This window comes from Panicum virgatum, chromosome 8N, assembly GCF_016808335.1.
Source record: "Panicum virgatum strain AP13 chromosome 8N, P.virgatum_v5, whole genome shotgun sequence".
In the NCBI taxonomy this organism is placed as follows: Eukaryota; Viridiplantae; Streptophyta; class Magnoliopsida; order Poales; family Poaceae; genus Panicum; species Panicum virgatum.
In genome coordinates, this window is record NC_053152.1 from 35,598,581 (window position 1) to 35,616,622 (window position 18,042).

The following is an 18,042-nucleotide window of genomic DNA, read 5'->3' on the forward strand; positions in this document are numbered from 1 at the left end:
GTCGCACTACCTTTTATCCATATTTATCTTACCCCTATTTATGCATATGAATATTCCATTGAGATTAGTTCATTCTGCCTACCTACACAATTTAGTCGCCGCCTTCCTTGTGGAAATATAAATAACACCTCGGAATACTCTTTAGGTAAAATGCTACACTGGTAATTGCATCCACTTGCGGAATGATTCATGGTTTATGATAGCTTAGTTTCCAGTAATTGCTCTAACAAATGTCAAGGCATTGTTGGTGCCGATGTCGAGCATCTCTACTGCCATTATAGGAATCATGCTAAATAACCTTGTATAAGTAGACGTTACCAAATATCAATAACTACTACCACATACTATACCAAGTAAAATACTACAGATAGGAACCACAAATGCCTACATAAACCCAAAGAATGTAGCAGCATCCATAGAGGTACAAGCTGGGAGAAGAATGCCGATACCTCAGCACTTCTCCAGAACTACTCGTAGAGCTACAAATTGGAGAAGAGCGTTGACAGGTCGGCGCCCCTCCTTAGTACCTCTACCATCTCCCTATCCTAAGGCACTAGCTATGCTACACCTTGGCTTGCATTGAAGCTCAAGAGAGGTGATCTTCACCTGGTGGTGTTGTCTCCATTTGAATCCCCCCCTCATATTTATAGAGGGTGACCAGGGGTGTTTCGGCTGGGGATTGGAGTAGAGTCACCTAGAACCGACATTGTGAGCCAATGAGAGGCTGCCACATCGAAGAATGAAGGTCCGTTGTGCCAACCTATGGTCGGCCGACCGGGTTCAGGCCCCGAACCGGCCCATCTTTGGCTGGTTGACTGCTAGGTGGGCCCTAAGGTCAATTATGCCTGATTCCCAGCTGTTCCAAGTCGGTTGCATGTGTTTGGGGGGTCCTCCAATCCGTGTGCCTACGCCTGATTGTGAAAAGGTTTTATCTTGGATTGAGGGTTGTGTGTCCTTGATCTTGAGGTGTATTTTGTCCCTTATTTCACCTACATACAAATATCTACTAACACTAGCGGAAATGATCAGTAATAAACCCTTACCACTAGGTCGATGCTCATCGTTTATGCATTTATGCAGGATTTGATGGCCTAAAATTGGTACTCTCTCCATTCATCTATGCAAGGCCTATTTTTGCTTGGCTCAAAGACCAAGGGAAGCACTCCGTCATTAGTTTTTCTTAGGAAAAACAATAAGCATTTATTGCTGATTCAATTACTCTCTACATCACTACTCCAGCACCCCACATCACCGCCGGTTCGTAAGGAGTATCACCAATGGTTCGGGAGGCGTTGGATTTATGTCGTTGGTGATAGCGGGGCCATCACCGCCGGTTCCAGAACCGTTGGTGATGTGCACCCATCACCGCCGGTTCGTATCTGGAACCGTTGGTGATGGAGACATCAACACCGCCGGTTGAAGACACGAACCGGCGGTGAAGACCTTTTTCCCATCAAAAAAAATATTTTCATATAATAATATTGCATCATTTGTACAATAGACATGTTTAAGATATTATTACATGTTATATATTTAAGATGGAGAGAGTACTATTCCATGTCACCACATGCATCTATATATAGAAGGCATGACAACAGGGTACCGGGTACCGCACAACAGTAAAGCACAAAACCAGAAGAATGATCCACGCCGGGCCTGGCGCCTGTGCTTACGCCTGGGTCGGCTCCTGGGCCCTAACACCATCACCCTCTTGCCTCGCTTTTTTCACGCATACACCATTAGCATTAGCACCAGCACGGTATCCATCTTGGCCGCTTGTCCGTTCAAGTATCTCAGTTTGGCTCCTCTTTTACCGACCAGAACGTTTATCAGCCAAAGACGAGTGTCTGAAGCAAATCCGTTCTATATCCTGTAAATTTCCTAACATAACGAGCGATGCCATATATAAGACGATGCTTGGCACGATCAACCTTTTTTCCTGCATTGTTTGCTGCAACATCCTTTATCTTCTTTACCACATCATCCGACAACCCCTGTATCAGATCCCATAAAACATTTTATTTCATCAATAGCACTAATTGATACTATTCCATAATAAATTGCTGCAAATTATCAAGACAGATGAATTCATCTACCTCGAAGGGATTACAATCTTGAACCCTGTCAGGGGTCAGAATCTTTGCCACAACTTCTGCATAGGGTATGTCACCATTGACAATTTCACGAATACCAGGAAGAAACGGTTCACATATCTCAGGCAGCCTCTTTCTGTAATGCTCCGGCAGTACATCACATCGATGCAATGCACTAGCACAGCCTACAAATGTTCTATCAATCTGGATTGGATAAACAACATGATCAAAAAGAGAAGCATTACATGAACATGATCAAAAGAGAACCTAGGAAAATGATAATTCAAAGCAGCTGCATCCAACACAAAAAAAACACAAGATAAACAAGCATTACAAATTTATCCTTGACAATGTCAGACTGAGATGCAGAACTCTTTGCAGGATATGTTTTCTCCAGGTCCAGTGCAAGATATGTTTTCTCCAGGTTCAGTCAACCAAAAACTGAGTTAAACTAGTTTGGATTTCAAAAGGAGCATGGGATAATTAGCTAAATACTATAGCTCCACTCCATCCTTAAATAGCATTTGACTAGTTTCGGTTTTAAAGGAGTGAACTAATTTGCTGTCCTTTAATGTTATATATTTAAGATGGAGAGAGTACTATTTTTTTATTGCACGAGTAAGAAGAAAACCTGGACCACCACTTTTCCACGCTACAGACTTGTCTTCAAACTTTATGAACTCAAGCAGAAAGATAACCTGGTAAGAAAAGTTGCATGATATTAGATAGAACAGTTACAGAGTATTATTGATAGCCAAGGCGGTAAACTATTAAAACTTTAAAGCAAGCACATGGCTTATATGATCAATCCTGGGTGCGATGCAAATAAGAGAAGGCAACGAGAGCCAGTGCTAGTTAAAGCAAGGTAGAATTAGAAGTACAAACATTATCAGCAACTTCATCATTGATAAACCACGACCACAGATTCTGCAGTAACACAGAGAAGGATCATAAGAAGTTGAATTAAAGTGATTGACCTGCAAGCAAGGGCGGCTTAAAATGGGTGTATACATACCTTTGGTCCTTTGCATAAATTCTCGTAGACATGGAAGAAATCAAATGAGAGAGTTCAAACATCATAATAAAAAATATAGAGTCCACGCATCAAGTTTAAGAACATCTAGTCCATACACCAAATATATTACAATGCTTGACAAGAACGATACGATCTAGACATTACACCTAGATTATGCTGTACTCAGATCCTGGCTTCACCACGTAGTCCACAAGCCATCCAGCTAGTTCTTCTTGAAGTGCTACTAGCTCGCCCATGAGCAATTCACGTGAATCCAACTCAGTGTTCTGGAAAAAAAATGACACAACAACAAGATATTAGACAAGTTAGAAAATTCAAGACACAAGAACATATATCAATTAACCATTTCATACAAACCATTTCGGCGCTTCTGCAATCCCCGGTGTAGCAGTGCATGTAATGCATTACATAGAACCCACAGTGATCGTTGCCCGGAGGCTGCTTGAGGATGTATTTAGCCTCTTCTACAGTGAAGTCTCCCCAAAAAGGTCTATGGATTTTGCTTTTCTTATGGTACTTAGCGAAGGCCCTATATATGAGCGAAATTATGAAATAGAAATTGCATGAATAAGACACACGACATTGAAATATCGTATAAATTCACTTGCTTTACTTACTTGTTGACGACATCAATGACGGGCTGGATTAGTGATAATGGCCTCTTTCGTGAGTCATAAACCTCGATTCGACTATTGTTAAGGTTGATATCGAGTAGGACATGATGATAACTGTATATAAGACACAACAAAGCAAATTAATAATAACCGTGGTGAGAATAACTTTGATATGGAATTAAAAAACAAACTTACAAGCAATTGTATGAAAGAAGTATGGATCTTTTATCCTGCATAGAGAGGAAAGCTTTGTACAAGTAGTCAACAGTACTTAGTAAATTGACTGTGTTCTCATGTACGGTGCTAGGGTCCAAGAAGCCTATATTGTTAATCCCACATCCTTCATGTACTGTGTATACGAACTGATTGCTCACCAATCATACCTCTGCCCCCAGCCTTCCCTCATGACGAGATACTGGAACTCCCATTCTATTAAGATCCAGGTAGTATGTGCAGAACTCAACTGCCTCCTCTGTAGACCATCCATTAACCATGCACCCTTCTGGACGATATCTATTCCGAACATATTTTCTTAGAACACTCATCAACCTCTCGAAAGGAAACATCTGATGCAAGAAGATTGGACCAAGAGCTTTTATCTGGGCAACAAGGTGAGTGATAAGATGCACCGATATATCAAAGAAAGTTGGTGGAAAATGCATCTCGAGCCGATTAATTGTGTGAATCAGGTCTGCTTGCAGCTTGTCAAGTGTGTTTGGGTCTATGACCTTGTGTGAGATTGCGTTGAAGAATGAGCACAACTTTATGATCGGATCTCTGACCTTCACGGGAAGCACGCCCCTCAGAGCAATTGGGAGCAACTGTGTCATAATGACGTGGCAGTCATGGGCCTTCATGCAGCTCATGTTGAACTTTAACTCCTTCATGTTCGCAAGCCTTCTGATGTTTGATGAGTAGCCCATTGGCACTTTGAGTTCGTGGAAGAAGCTACAAATTTTCTTTTTCTCAATTTTATCCAAGGTGCAAGATGCAACCGGAAGCTTCGTCTTCCCATCATATTGAGTAATTGGATGCAGCTCACTTCTGACATTCATATCTTGCAGGTCCTGTCGAGTTTCAAGTGAGTCTTTTCCTTTACCTTTCATGGCCATTAATGTTCCGAGCGTGCTCTCGGTAACATTTTTAGTTAGATGCATGCCATCAAGTGCGTGACGAACAATCAAGTCTTGCCAATAAGGGAGTCTCCAGAACAAGGAATTTTTTTTCCACAACGAATCAGCTGGAGCGGGTACACTTCCTTTGCCCTTTCCTAGTACAACTCTTAGTTTACTAACCTTCTTGTATATCTCTTTCCCATCTAGAAACTTGGGAGGTAAACGTTCATCCCTTGTACCATCAAAGGATTTCTTGTTCCGGCGATATGGGTGAGCCTTTGGAAGGAACCTACGATGACCCATGTAAACCATTTTGTTGCTATTCTTCAACCATCTTGCGTCGGTATCATCCAAACAAACCACACATCCCTTGTAACCCTTCGTTACTTGGCCTGCTAAGCTACCAAGGCTGGGAAGGTCTGTGATTGTTACAAACAACATTGCCTTCAGAGTGAAGTGTTCTCGCTTGTACTCATCCCACACCTTGACACCATCATTCCACAACTTCATTAGATCATCCACCAGTGGTTCCAAATACACATCGATATCATTTCCAGGTTGTTTTGGCCCTTGGATTAGTAATGGCATCATGATGTAGGTCCGCTTCATACACAACCAAGGAGGAAGGTTGTATATGCAAAGAGTTACAGGCCACGTACTGTGTTTGCTGCTCACCATGTTAAAAGGACACATCCCATCCGTACTCAAACCAAATCTTATGTTTCTTATTTCCTTTGCAAACCGATTCTTGTATTTGTAGTTGATAGCTCTCCACTGTGAACCATCTGCAGGGTGTCTGAGATTCCCATCAACGAGTCGATCTTCGGCATGCCACCTCATTAGCTTGGCAGTCTTCGCGTTTGCAAACAACCGTTTCAAACGAGGAATGATAGGAAAATACCAGACGACCTTGGCAGGTGGTCGTTTGTTGCGGTCACCTTTCATTGACAATGCTGATTCAGGACATTTGTACCGTGAAGCTGAGCACACTGGACATGCATCCAAGTCTTCATATTTGCCGTGATACAAGATGCAATCCTTAGGGCATGCATGGATCTTTTGTACCTCCAGTCCCATTGGGCAAATCATTTGCTTCGCCTGGTATGTGTTTTCAGGCAACCCGTTAGGGCTTGGCAGCAACTTCTGCAATAAGCTTAACAAATCATCAAATCCCTTGTCTGACAAACCATTACTAGACTTCATCTCCAATAGCATCAGGTTTGCTTCAAGTTTAGACACGCTGCAACTTGGGTAAAGTGGTGTTCTTGCATCTATCCTCATCTGCTCCAACTTCTTCAGATTCTTTTTGTCAAGAAAGTCCGGTTCCGCATCACGTATCATCTGGTCTAGTGCATCCACAACATCATCAGCAACTAATGTTTCCTGCATGGTTTCATTTACGCTTTCATGTTCGGTTTCCTCTACTATTTCCGGGTTAGTTGTTTCCTCCACTGTTTCATGCCTGTCCTCATGGACGGAGTGCATTGTCTCACCAACTTCACCGTGCTTGTTCCAAACTTGGTAGTTGGGCATAAAACCTCTAAATAACAGATGAAAGCGGATCTGCTCAACATTGCCAAACTGCTTCTGATTTTTGCAATCAATGCATGGGCAATACACGTAGCCATCATCTTGTAGATTCTTGTGTGCCTTGGCAGTCTGCACAAACGAGTCCACACCATTGACAAAATCCAAATTTCCAGCCTTTGTATCGTACATCCAACCTCGATTCATCTATGCACACAAGAAAACATCCAAGAATCTGAATTTAGTAAAGTTATCATCTCAACACATAGATTTTCAATTTATCAAGTTTCGTAACAAATATCACACTTTAAGGCCCATCTAAATCAATTAAGAAAGAGGCTTTACTTCAATAATTAAAATATCTACTTCAATTTTTGTCAAGTTCCTTATCATCAAAACTAAGAAATGCCATCTAAATTAATTAAGAAAAAGCATTTACATCTCGATCATCACAATTAATAAATATCCTATAAACTAATTAAGAAAGACCCCTTACATCACAATCATCGCAATTATGACAACAATCTAACCATAAAGAGCTAGTTCTTACCTTGAATCAAATATGTGAAGTCCAGTCCTCAAAATTTAATGAGCCTCCATGATGACTTCATGATGAGTGTTCATGAGAATTTATCCTAAAGTGAAGAAAAAGAGACTCTCCTTGATCAATTCATCACAAAATGAATGACTAATCCTAAGATAAAGGCTATGAATCAAATGGATTGCTAGCTACAAACCTATCACAAGTTAGTTCACTCAAACAACAAAAAAAAAGCCCCAATGATGAGAAATGATCCAAAAATGGAGAAAAAAGCCCTCCTTGATCAATTCATCACGAAATGCATCATTAATCCCAAGAAAATGGGTACAAAGCCAATGAATTGATGGCTACTAACCTTAGAATAAGTTGGTGGAGCCAATACATCAAAAATGGTGAGGTTTCATGAGAATTTCGGCAAAATCCGGCAGCAACAATGGAGGAGAGAGGTGTGGCCGTCGGGTTGGAGAAGAAAGGTGGTAGGAGGAAGGAGGGGTTGGGGTTTTGTACTGTACAGGCTTATCACCGCCGGTTTGTAACACGAACCGTTGGTGATGCTTCTTATCACCGCCGGTTCGTGTTACAAACCGGCGGTGATATGCCCGCAGGACATCACCAACGGTTCGTGTTACGAACCGGCGGTGATAATCAGCATCACCGCCGGTTCCAACGGCCACTACGGCCACCTACTCGGGACCCGGCGGTGATACCTCATCACCGCCGGTTCATGTTAAACCGGCGGTGATAGCCCGTTGGCAATGGCCAATTCTGTAGTAGTGCATGTGCTTTCACTCCCGAGGCATGCATGCGATGAATTACTGCCGCACCGATTCGCGAAGCCTCACTCCTAAGGAAAAACCAGAATAGGCCTTGCATTTCTAGATTTTTCAGATTTCCTAATGGGCCTTGGATAGTTGGATGGAGGGAGTACATGAGAGTCGTCAAGAGAGAGACAGAGAGAGTGACGATGTGAGCAGGAAGAATGTCGCGCAGAGTAAAATTATATTTCGTCCACTAGGCAGACAATATCTTGTGTTTTCATCCACTGGACGGACAGAAATTATATTTCGTCTACCGGCCAGACGATTGTGTCCTAGTTTTGAAAATTTTCAGATCCAGGGTATTAATCCGTAATTCTGGTATAAAATCATATTAAAAAAACTGCATGATGGTGGCAGTGAGATAAACACCCAGAGGCTGCTCAGATAGTTGTTCATGAACATGACGCGCCACTTGTTCCGGCGCTTGCTGCAATGGGCGTTCACCTTCGATAGCACGTGGCCTAGCCTGCTGCCTTCGTCTGACATCCGTGCTAACTTGGCCAGGGTGTTGAACATCTCCTTGTCGCTGCCCATCGTTTTTACCAAGAGCTCTTTGGACCTGAGAAGTGCTGTATCTCTTTTTTACTCGATAAGTTTGTCCACGAAGGCCTTGTTTGGATGACGGCAGCCACGAGGGCAATGAGCAGTTTATTTTAGACTCAATCCCCTTCGTTCCCTCAAAACCACCACTATCCAAACAAGCACGAAGGATATGTAGGACGTCACATCGTATTTGTAGCATCTGGATGTATCCACTCAAATGCCATCAGGTTGAGGATCACCACCACTGTTTGATCATGGAACCTAAACAGTGGCAATGTGCTCAGCACGCAGTTTTCAGAGTCAACATCCTGGATGCTTTGAGTGTTGCTAGCCCATTTGAACTGGATTCCGCCTCGTTTAGCTCAACGCACAGCTAGAAAAACTCTTGAGCACGCAGTTTTCAAAGTCAACATCGTGGATGCTTTGAGTGTTGCTAGCCCATTTGAACCGGATTCCTGCCTCGTTTAGCTCAACGCACAGCTAGAAAAAACTCCTATTAGTATCGGTCGAGGTTTGGTTAGTACCGGCTGGCCGGTACTAAATGATCGCTACGACCGATACTAAATACGCCACTCATGCCATTCAGAAAAGAAAAAATGAACACGGTTGTGAGGATTCAAACCCACAGCCTCTACTCTCGCGTCTAGCTCCCTTGCCATCCTACATATGCATCATATGTGACTAGATGCGAGATGTTTTTCTTTTGAAGTAGCTGTGAAGTTCTATTTAGTATAGGTCAATAACACCACCCTGTACTAAAAGTCACTTTTTAGTATTGGTTAGTGTTATTGACCGGTGCTAAATTGCCGCATCATTTTAGTATCGGGTCAAAACACCAACCACTACTAAAAAATAACTTTAAGTACCGAATAGTGTTATGACCTGGTACTAAATGACATCAGTAATCGTCTAAATTTAAAACTAGTACTAAATGCACCCCCGAGGCCATTTAGTACCGGTCCTAAATGTGACCGGTACTAATATTTATGGATGAATGACTAGTTTTTTAGTAGTGGCATCAGCTGCTGCTCATATTTGTAAAAGGCTGCAGCTGCTGCTCCCCCCGATCGGCGGTAAGTGGCATCAGCTGCAGATCCGCCTTCTGCAGCTGGGGGCGGCAGCAGCCGAGCACGCATATTTGTCCGACCCTTCCTGAGTGTTGCCATAATAGCTTTTGTGAAAATATGTCTAGGAAAAATAGCTTCAACGTGTAGGCTATTCAGAAGAAGTCGCACCCAATTATTGATCCTTCTAGCGCTCTGTGCTCAACATTTTGATAAAACGAAGAAGCGGTACTTAGAGCCACCTACTGGAACCCCCGGTTAGGAGGTGGTTTGTTCTATAAAATGAGCCTCATGGATGAACTCCATTCCACGGCCTGGCTTAGCCTATAAAAGAAAGAAACCAGGCTGGTGCTTTCTTATTTGGGCCATATAATATGCTCATTTTTTCTATATATGATTCGTGCTGGACTCCGTAGCCTCTCGCCGTGGCCACGTCAGCTCAATTTTTTTTGGCCATGCGATCTCGTCCCTATGGTCTCGATGCCTGCTCGTCTTCCGTCTTCCTCCATCTCCTTCCCGATAGTTCCTCTTATGACTCAAACTCCGCCCTCTTCTCTGAGCTCGTCTTGCGGTCCTCGCGGCTCACAGCGGCGGCTTCGCCTCGCCTCGCCGCCTGCCGTAGCGCAGTCCGTGCACCCACCTCCTCCTGCACGGTTGCCGCCTCTGCTTCGTTGCCCGGATGCCTAGTTCCGTGCTCCAGCCCCGGCCCAGTCGACGACCTGAACCCGCAGCTGCTCGGCGCGCCCTGCTGCACCTCGCCTCGTCGCCTGCCGCCGCGCAGTCCACACGCCCACCTCCTCCTGTGCGGTTGTGGCCTCTGCTCCGCCGCCCGGATACCCGGTTCCGTGCTCCAGCCCCGACCCAGTCGATGACCCAGACCCGCACCTTCTCGGCGCGCCCTGCAACCCTGCTGCATGCACACCGCACAGCGACTTCCGCGGGGCGCGACCCTACCTCTGCCGCCGCTCCCTCGCCGCCGCTCCTCCACCCCTCCCATCGTCGGCGCCCCTTCTCCCCCTCCCTCGCTCGGTCACGGGCCGGCGGTAGGCCTCGCGGCGGCGCAGTGGAGCAGGAGCCCTGCCCCCGGCGAGATCCAGCCCAGGCCGATGGCCATGGCGCGGCGGCACCCCTCCGGCCGGATCCGCGCGGGCCCAGGCGTGCGAGCGGCCTCCTCCCTCCGCGCGGCCTCGACGGCGGGACGGACCGGCGTGGGGCAGCTCGGGGCCTCGAGCTCGCCGGCCTGGAGCACCCACGCAGCGGTGGCGCAGGAGGGGCGGCGCGGCGTGGGGTGCGGGTGGGGCGACACGGTGGATTTATCTAGCCATGTGATTTCTGTACTTCCAGGGATTCCACGACTTCCTCCAGGAGATGATCTCGCTCATGGCCACCGTCGTCAGAGAGGTAACCACCTCGTGTTCATCAGTTCATGCCATTGCTACCTCACATTCATGGCAAAGCTGCCCAAATCTAGTGCAGCATCGATCGACAACTGACGGATCGTTTCTTCTTCTTCTTCCCGGTCGTGCAGGAGCGCGTGTACAGCCTGGGCGAGCTCCTTTCGCAAGCCAGCGCTGGCACCCCGTCCTCGCCGCCGTCGCTGCCCTGCCAGGGCCGTCCGGCAGCCTCAGCGCCCTTGTCTCCCCTCGTAGGTTCGTACAAACCTCCTCCTCTCACCACTTACCGCTATTCCCATTTCTTCCCTCTTTCTGCAATGGAATCCGAGGTACCCCACTCTCTAGGAAATCCAATGGTATCCCAGCAAAATTTCTTTTTAAGCACTGAAAGGGATTTTACAGATCCTCTGCCGCAAATTTGTTGTTTCCCCCACTTATGTGGTTGACTGCATAAATATAGAAGTTTTTGGCATCCCCGACCTCGATCTGTTATTACTGCCATTAAAAGAAGAATGCTAAATTTCATTTCCCAGCTTATGCAAAGGTATGCTATGCTTCTTTCATTTCCCAAAGTCTACCATCTCTTCGATCTTTCCAAAGAAACCAGAAAGCGCAAGCACATGAAAATGAAATCCAGGAGCTTCAATCGGCTGCAGAGAAGGTAAATTTTTCTACTAATTTGATTCGCATTATGTAGACAATGCCATGTGATTGCATTAATAGTTTATTATGCCTTTTTCTTTGGTGGGTTTATTCTAAAATTGGGTCTGTTATTTTAATTGAATATAGGATTCTGTAGCTTATCCATACGATACTTTGCTCATAACTTAGGCTTTCATATTAACATGTGGTGGATTTAAAGTAGTATTGCAGGTCATGATCTGTTAATGGTTGAGCCCCTTCAAAATCTGACGAAAGGGACCTGCATAAACTTCAATAAATAAACTGTGTATTTTTTCCTTCACAGAAATCCAATTCCCAACACTAATTACTTTCCTCAATCAGGCCAAAACCCCTGCTCAACTTCACAACAACAAAGAAGGTGGTGTATGCAAGGTGAACAAAGAAACTGGATATAATCTTTGTGATCAGACTTCGTCGTGTGCTCCGATGATTAGCGGACCTTTACCTCACCAAGCTACATCTGTAGCTACTATCACAGCAGGCCAACAGCCAGGTTTGTCCACTAAGAAACAAACAGATACCTGTTACATGCTTTTTTATGTGCCATTTACACCAATTATTCAGTGTCCAGAGGATGAAATATATGTGCCTATCCTGTCAGCAAATCATCCTAAAATTTATCTAAATCTGACAACTTTGGGGGTACAAGAAACCTATCATCCACATGCATATAAATCATTAGCTACCTGCACAGTAAAGCCTTTCCTTTGACTTAAAAACTGCACTGTCCAAAGTTACTCTGTAAGTGGCATCTCTATTAGTTACGCAAAGTTGTACTTAGATGGTATACTAGAAAATGCTGAATGCTGCCTAAACCTTATTTGTTCCGTCTTATTCAGAACTATTTAGTTCCACACCACGCTACAGATACATATTGGTTCTTGTTGCATGTATATTTGATTAGGATACAATGAATTTTTTTAGAAATCTACTACCACCTAATATTTCTTGACAAAAGACCTTCATATTCAACTGCTTACCACCACAGCTTACCCTGCTAAGCAAATGATTTTAAAACAAACTGAACACTACATTTCTCTAACACACTACTCAGACACTACCTGTGCAGCCTAACGTTTGCCTTTCACTGCTCATACTACTTGCTTCTGAAATGACCATATTATTTGTTTTTGCTGTTTTTTAGGTCTGCCCATCCCACAGCTCATCAACAGAATTGGAAGAAACCGAGCTACTGAGCTATCCCTAACCATAACTGCAGAAGACAACTCCCAGTTGCCTCTTGGAACTACTGAACAAGTTGAAGAAACAGCTGCCTTTACTGCTCCAGTCATGTTTCAGCTCCCTTCCCTTGAGATGACAATCCCATTGGTGGACACTTTCCTCGCTTTGTCAGTTCAGATCCCGTTCAGTTATATACCCGTGGAGAAATGGTATGTCTTCCAAGCTTTTGTAGTGGCCACAGCAACATTTTTTATCTGGAAAAGGTTGCTTCACTTCATCTTCAACTGTTGTGGTATGGAAATACCCCATATACCACAATGGATGCGTGCTCTTATCGCATACATAAAGTTACATCTTTCTACCACCCTGTACGCGATTAAATGTGGTTGACCTTTTATTATGAACTAAGACTGCGTCACATCATGAACACTTTTATGGGCAGTCGTCTTTATCCTTTGTCTACCCAAAACAGAAACAAGTTTGAAGGAAAGAGCGTCCAAGACCTTGATGCTTCAATTGATTCCCCCTGTCGTACTAACAGTAATCCAAACAATTGAAGCTGTTGTGTTCCTGGCTGGACGCTACCTGGTGATTCTATGCCTGTTCCTTCGAAGATTCTTTGCAAACTATGAAACCAAGGATCCTTTGTAGATTGCAGAATAGCTTGCTCCAATGGTACCTCTCTAACACCAGAAAAGAACACAAAAATTGATCTTCTTTATGCTACCTAAACTAACATATTATATTTAGAACATCATTTTTATGCAGGATGAAACAGGATGACAAGAGCAATCATATGTGGAATCGGATTTCGTCAATTTTAAAATGCCCTCTTGGACCGCATATTGAGCAACTTAGCTTACCACGTAACCAGCATTTCCTTTAGTATGCCATGCTGATGCTAAACATGGTTACCAGCTGCCATGACTTCTATTTATTTGCACCTTTAACTTCCTAGACCTTGTACTACATGCAACCTTGGTTCCTAATGTATCTTCTTGTTGTATTACCTGTGTGATTTATGTCATTTACAGTAAATGAGCTGATGAACCTTATGTACCAGTTCTCGGCTATCAGCGAACTAACATATCAACTCCTGAATTTATATTCAAGGGTGCCAACTATTCCGAATTTCTCTTCATTTATGGCTGTTAGGAAAGCATGATACTTCTACTACAAACAAATCTTCCTTCGAATGCCAATGAATGAAACAAGGCAAGAAAACAACACGTGATACAAGAAAAATCGCATCATGCATTTGAAACATCAATCATTATAATTACATAATTAAACCAAAAAAATGCCAAAAAACTACGCGCGCAACGCACGCGCAATCCACTAGTGTCTTGTTATATGATCTACTCCCTCTATCCTGAAATATTTTATATTTCAGTTTATTCTAAATAAAACTATTCTAAGTTTGATCAAGCTTATAGAAAAAAGTAATAATATTTTCAATATTAAATAATTATATCCATTATGAATTTTTTTTATAGTTTACTCACATGATGTAGATGTTAATATTTTTTGATATAAATTTATCAAACTTAAATAGTTTTGACTTAGGACAAACCAAAATATCTTATATTTCAAGATGGAGGGAGTATACTTTAATTTGAGAAGTTCTTATTAGGTGTATACTCCATCCGTTCCAAATTATAGGTCGTTTGACCTTTTTAACCATAGGTTTGACCACTCATTTTAATGAAAACAATTTGTGCAAACATTGTCAAATTTAAGTTATTTTTGAAGAACTTGTATTGATGAAGCAAGCCACAACAAAAGAAGTTATATTTTGCACAAATTTTTGAATAAGACGAGTGGTCAAACTTGTAGTTCAAAAAAGTCAAACGATCTATAATTTGGAATTGAGGGAGTAAAATATATGTTTCTTAAAATCAATGAACAACTTTCAGAGAACTTTCCCAAACAAACAAGAATTATGTGCTCTCTCTCGTAACCTTACAATCTACTCCTATATGATTTCCTATTCCCGCAAATAGAAACTACACCCCCCCCCCCTCCCCCAACCCCCCACAACACACAGAAATCGTTAAAACCCATGTATATATGATGATTGTTCTCTTCAACGCTTTCGTTATGTTTTTTAGGTAAGCATTCATACACGTGAGGTGCTTCCATATCACAAACGCGAGCACACGTTGACACTAACCTAAGAAAAAAGAATTCTTTGATCACCAGACTTTAATATTTATAAGTTGTATATAATAAAGTCGGAAGGCGTGATTGGAAAAAGAAATTTTGTTTCAAAAGGAATTGAAAAATAGCGGGAGCAATTTTGTACGAGTAGGAAGTGCCACGTATATCCAAGTCCAGTTAACCATGTGCAGCATCGCCCGCCTCTTGTAGTCTTGTGCTCTTCCATGGGCAGGAGATGGTCCTCGCCGTGGTGCAAATGCCTAGCGATACGAATTGCGGCTGGTAGGCATCTCGATTGGTCGTCGTCTTCTTGAACTCCGGCACCGGGTAGATGGATCGCTGATTCCACCGCGCCATCTACACTGATGGCCTTGTGTCCTCGAGTAGCTTCTCCATATCGATCACCCAACTGCTAGAGTTATCCATCTCATCTTTCAAGGCCAACACGGACCCATCCATGAGCTCTTCGTTTCCTCCCCCGCGAGTACTCTGGCATCTTCTTCTCTTGTATCTCCACCACCGAGCCGCTACTTGTGTGGTGATATGCTTAAAAGGCAATCCTAACAATGCAGATTAATTAAAGAACCATAAGAATATTAATCAATAAGCCATCTTGGTTCCTGGTCTAGATCTTATGCATATATGTGATATGTTGTTGTAGTAGATTGGATCTATTACTTTTGTATGGTTTGACTCGATGAATTGTTCACAAGGGGTTGGATAGGAGTTAGTTGATAGTATCATGTGACAAAGATTAGTTCGTGCTCTTCTTTGATGTGAGCGTGATTTGCTCATATCGGCTAGAATCACCATCGGAGCTAATTGCGCGCACGGTCAGTAGGTTGAGCCAACATATCAAGGTCATGTGTTACGCTCTTCTTGAGTACACCATCACGAGATCGATGAGATTGGTCTAGTGAAAATAGGATCAGTTGGAATGACTCGGATTTGAATGACATGGATTGCCGTTGCAATCTATTGATAGCGACCTCTTCATACCCTTTTGGTAGAATACATTCTATGACTAACATGTTTTCACTACAACATATGTAACGTTCTGTGACGTATATCTCATGAAGTTGGTGCTATTTGTCATTATAGCATTCTGTTTTATGACGTTCTTTATGAAGGACTACTGCTTAGTGATGAAAATGAGTTGTTTATCACTAAGATCAAATGCAAATAGTAATAATCTAGTGTAGTACCGTATTGTGGTGATTATATTTTTGTTATAAAGACTAACCGGTAAACGTCACAAATTTATGACAATTTGATTTGTCATAGATATGCTTTTTCTTTAAAAAAAAGGGGGGGCTTGTGTTGGAAAAAATTGGGTGCGGACTGTCTGCACGCAGCCTCCCGTGAGGACCCGCTCCCAATGATCAACGCGTGGCCGCCGATTTGATCCGACGCTCATGACCTTGAGGCTCGTTCAAGACCTTCAGGCTCATTCTGCGGACGCTCGCCTGCTGGCTTGGCTCGTGGCGCTCGGTTCCCAACCTTGGTTCGCGTCTCTATCGGATCAAGAATGCCCGCTACCGGGAGCCCTAACATTTGGTAGCCGCCGCAAGCAAGGGCGACTCCATCTTTGATCGCAGCAAGCAAGGGTCACCGCCGCAAGCAAGGGTGACTCCATCTTTGATCGCAGCAAGTAAGGGTCGCCGCCGCAAGCAAGGGCGACTCCATCTTTGATCGCAGCAAGCAAGGGCAGCCGCCAGGCACCATGGCAGGAGAAGCTAATCTAGACATCCCAACCACTGTATCCTGTTATCGCCATAATTTAATAGGTTAATTAATGGGCCGCGTGTGAGTTGGGCTTAATGAAGAAGGCTTACGAATTGGCTCCTGCGTGAGCATTTGGGCCATGTGGGCCATGTATCCTTAGATTTAGTTCAGATTGAGTTAGAGATAGAGTCCGATATGGACACATTAGTTTAGATTGTTTCCCAAGTCTCCGGACTATAAATATGTACCCTATGATATTCGTAAAAAAAGAGAACGTCATCACGTTTGCAATCAACAACTCTCGGCGCACCGCCACCCCTAATCTTAGGGTTTCATCCAAGTAAGCGCCATGCTGCCCTAATCGCTTCTTACGATCAGGGCAGCGTTATTCTTGCCTTTACCTTGGTATTACTCGTACTGAAGCGTTTTTTATGGCGAGTAATGCTAGTTATCCTGATGTTCGTAGCATGGCTTTTAGTAGATCTATCGTGCTTGTGTTGCTTATCATCTACGAATATCATGCTATCTCTGTGCAATCATGTTTCAATCTTATGCTAATTCTTGTTGCATAGAATTAGTTTCACGGAGACAACGTCATGCTTCTTTTATATTTAGTAGATCTAGTCCGTTATGGTTTGCTCTTCTACTTAAGAGTTGGTGTAATATCTGCTAGGTTAGGCCCTGCAAACGGGTTGGATGATCCGGTGACGTATTAGATGCTTTGCCTTAGTCTTAACAGGGAATTGATCCGGGAATCGGCTTTAGCTTGTTTTTAGGCCTCTATTTTGGTTAAGGTTCAGTTATTTATTGCATTCATTAGGCCTAATTGCATGTAGGATGTTCCGATCTAGCAGTGAAGCTTTTACCGTCATGGATTAGATTAGCTAGATTTAATTGAAGCAGCTTAACAGTTATTTTCTTTATTTATCAAATATCCGGATACAAACAGATCCAATCTGACACCAGGACTCGATCGGCTCTTTAAAGCCGATGCAAGAGTCGTCCCGGGGAGCCAACCACGGCTCGGACTTATGTTTGCACGTGTTTGTGTATGCAGGCAAATCGTCGCAAGCACGTTCGCACCTTCCTGATCGGGTATAGGTCAGGTGGCATGCCCTGCGTCTTCAAAAGCCGCGGCGTGTGCTGGAATTGCGGGCCGTTGACGAGGGAGTAGTGCCTGCCAGCGCCCCGGCGACCTCCTGGCTCTTTGTGTTGCCTGTCGCTACTCGCCGGTGGGTTTTGACCAACAACACATTCTGGCACGCCCGGTGGGACGACTTCATCAGCAACAACGCCCGTCACAGAGATGACAGGACCTTAGGATCAAGTGCCGGTTCCGCCAGTCACCAAACCTATCACGTATGAAGAGCTAACTCCAGAGCACAAGCAAAAATATGATGAGGTCAAAGCTCAGTTCGAAGCCGATCTCATCGGTTCTTTTGAGAGGACCCGCAACCACGGCATCAGGTGGAAGGGTTCTCACCCGAAGGCGCTCTCGACAATGTTGACCTGTCTGTGCCATCAGAGGAGTGCACTAGAGCCCTAC

At 43.8% G+C, this 18,042-nt stretch overlaps 2 protein-coding genes and 3 long non-coding RNA genes across 6 annotated transcripts; 1 reads left to right on the plus strand and 4 right to left on the minus strand.

Annotated features, from left to right (window-relative positions):
* Nucleotides 1–1,939: 1,939 nt before the first annotated feature.
* On the minus strand, nt 1,940–2,236 carry LOC120686917. Its single transcript, XR_005680440.1, has 2 exons — nt 2,097–2,236; nt 1,940–1,994 (listed from the first exon to the last, which is right to left on the minus strand). It is a non-coding gene; the product is annotated as an uncharacterized LOC120686917 (long non-coding RNA).
* A 651-nt stretch (nt 2,237–2,887) lies between these two features.
* LOC120686709 lies at nt 2,888–3,507 on the minus strand. Its single transcript, XR_005680331.1, has 3 exons — nt 3,487–3,507; nt 3,109–3,395; nt 2,888–3,020 (listed from the first exon to the last, which is right to left on the minus strand). It is a non-coding gene; the product is annotated as an uncharacterized LOC120686709 (long non-coding RNA).
* Nucleotides 3,508–3,640: 133 nt separating this feature from the next.
* Nucleotides 3,641–3,977, minus strand: LOC120686710. The gene is made up of 3 exons (XR_005680332.1): nt 3,939–3,977; nt 3,747–3,857; nt 3,641–3,658 (listed from the first exon to the last, which is right to left on the minus strand). It is a non-coding gene; the product is annotated as an uncharacterized LOC120686710 (long non-coding RNA).
* A 143-nt stretch (nt 3,978–4,120) lies between these two features.
* LOC120684986 lies at nt 4,121–6,577 on the minus strand. The gene has a single exon (XM_039966836.1). The coding sequence runs from the start codon at nt 6,575–6,577 to the stop codon at nt 4,121–4,123; it is 2,457 nt and encodes an 818-aa protein (XP_039822770.1).
* A 3,762-nt stretch (nt 6,578–10,339) lies between these two features.
* Nucleotides 10,340–12,820, plus strand: LOC120686866. Of its 2 annotated transcripts, none has more exons than XM_039969059.1 (5): nt 10,340–10,752; nt 10,880–11,000; nt 11,206–11,406; nt 11,751–11,922; nt 12,574–12,820. In XM_039969059.1, the coding sequence occupies exons 1-4, from the start codon at nt 10,458–10,460 to the stop codon at nt 11,803–11,805; spliced, it is 672 nt and encodes a 223-aa protein (XP_039824993.1). In that variant the 5' UTR covers nt 10,340–10,457; the 3' UTR covers nt 11,806–11,922; nt 12,574–12,820. The 2 variants fall into 2 exon arrangements, 1 of the variants encoding a protein (XP_039824993.1); XR_005680421.1 differs by having other exon boundaries at nt 10,353–10,752; nt 11,148–11,406.
* Nucleotides 12,821–18,042: the final 5,222 nt, after the last annotated feature.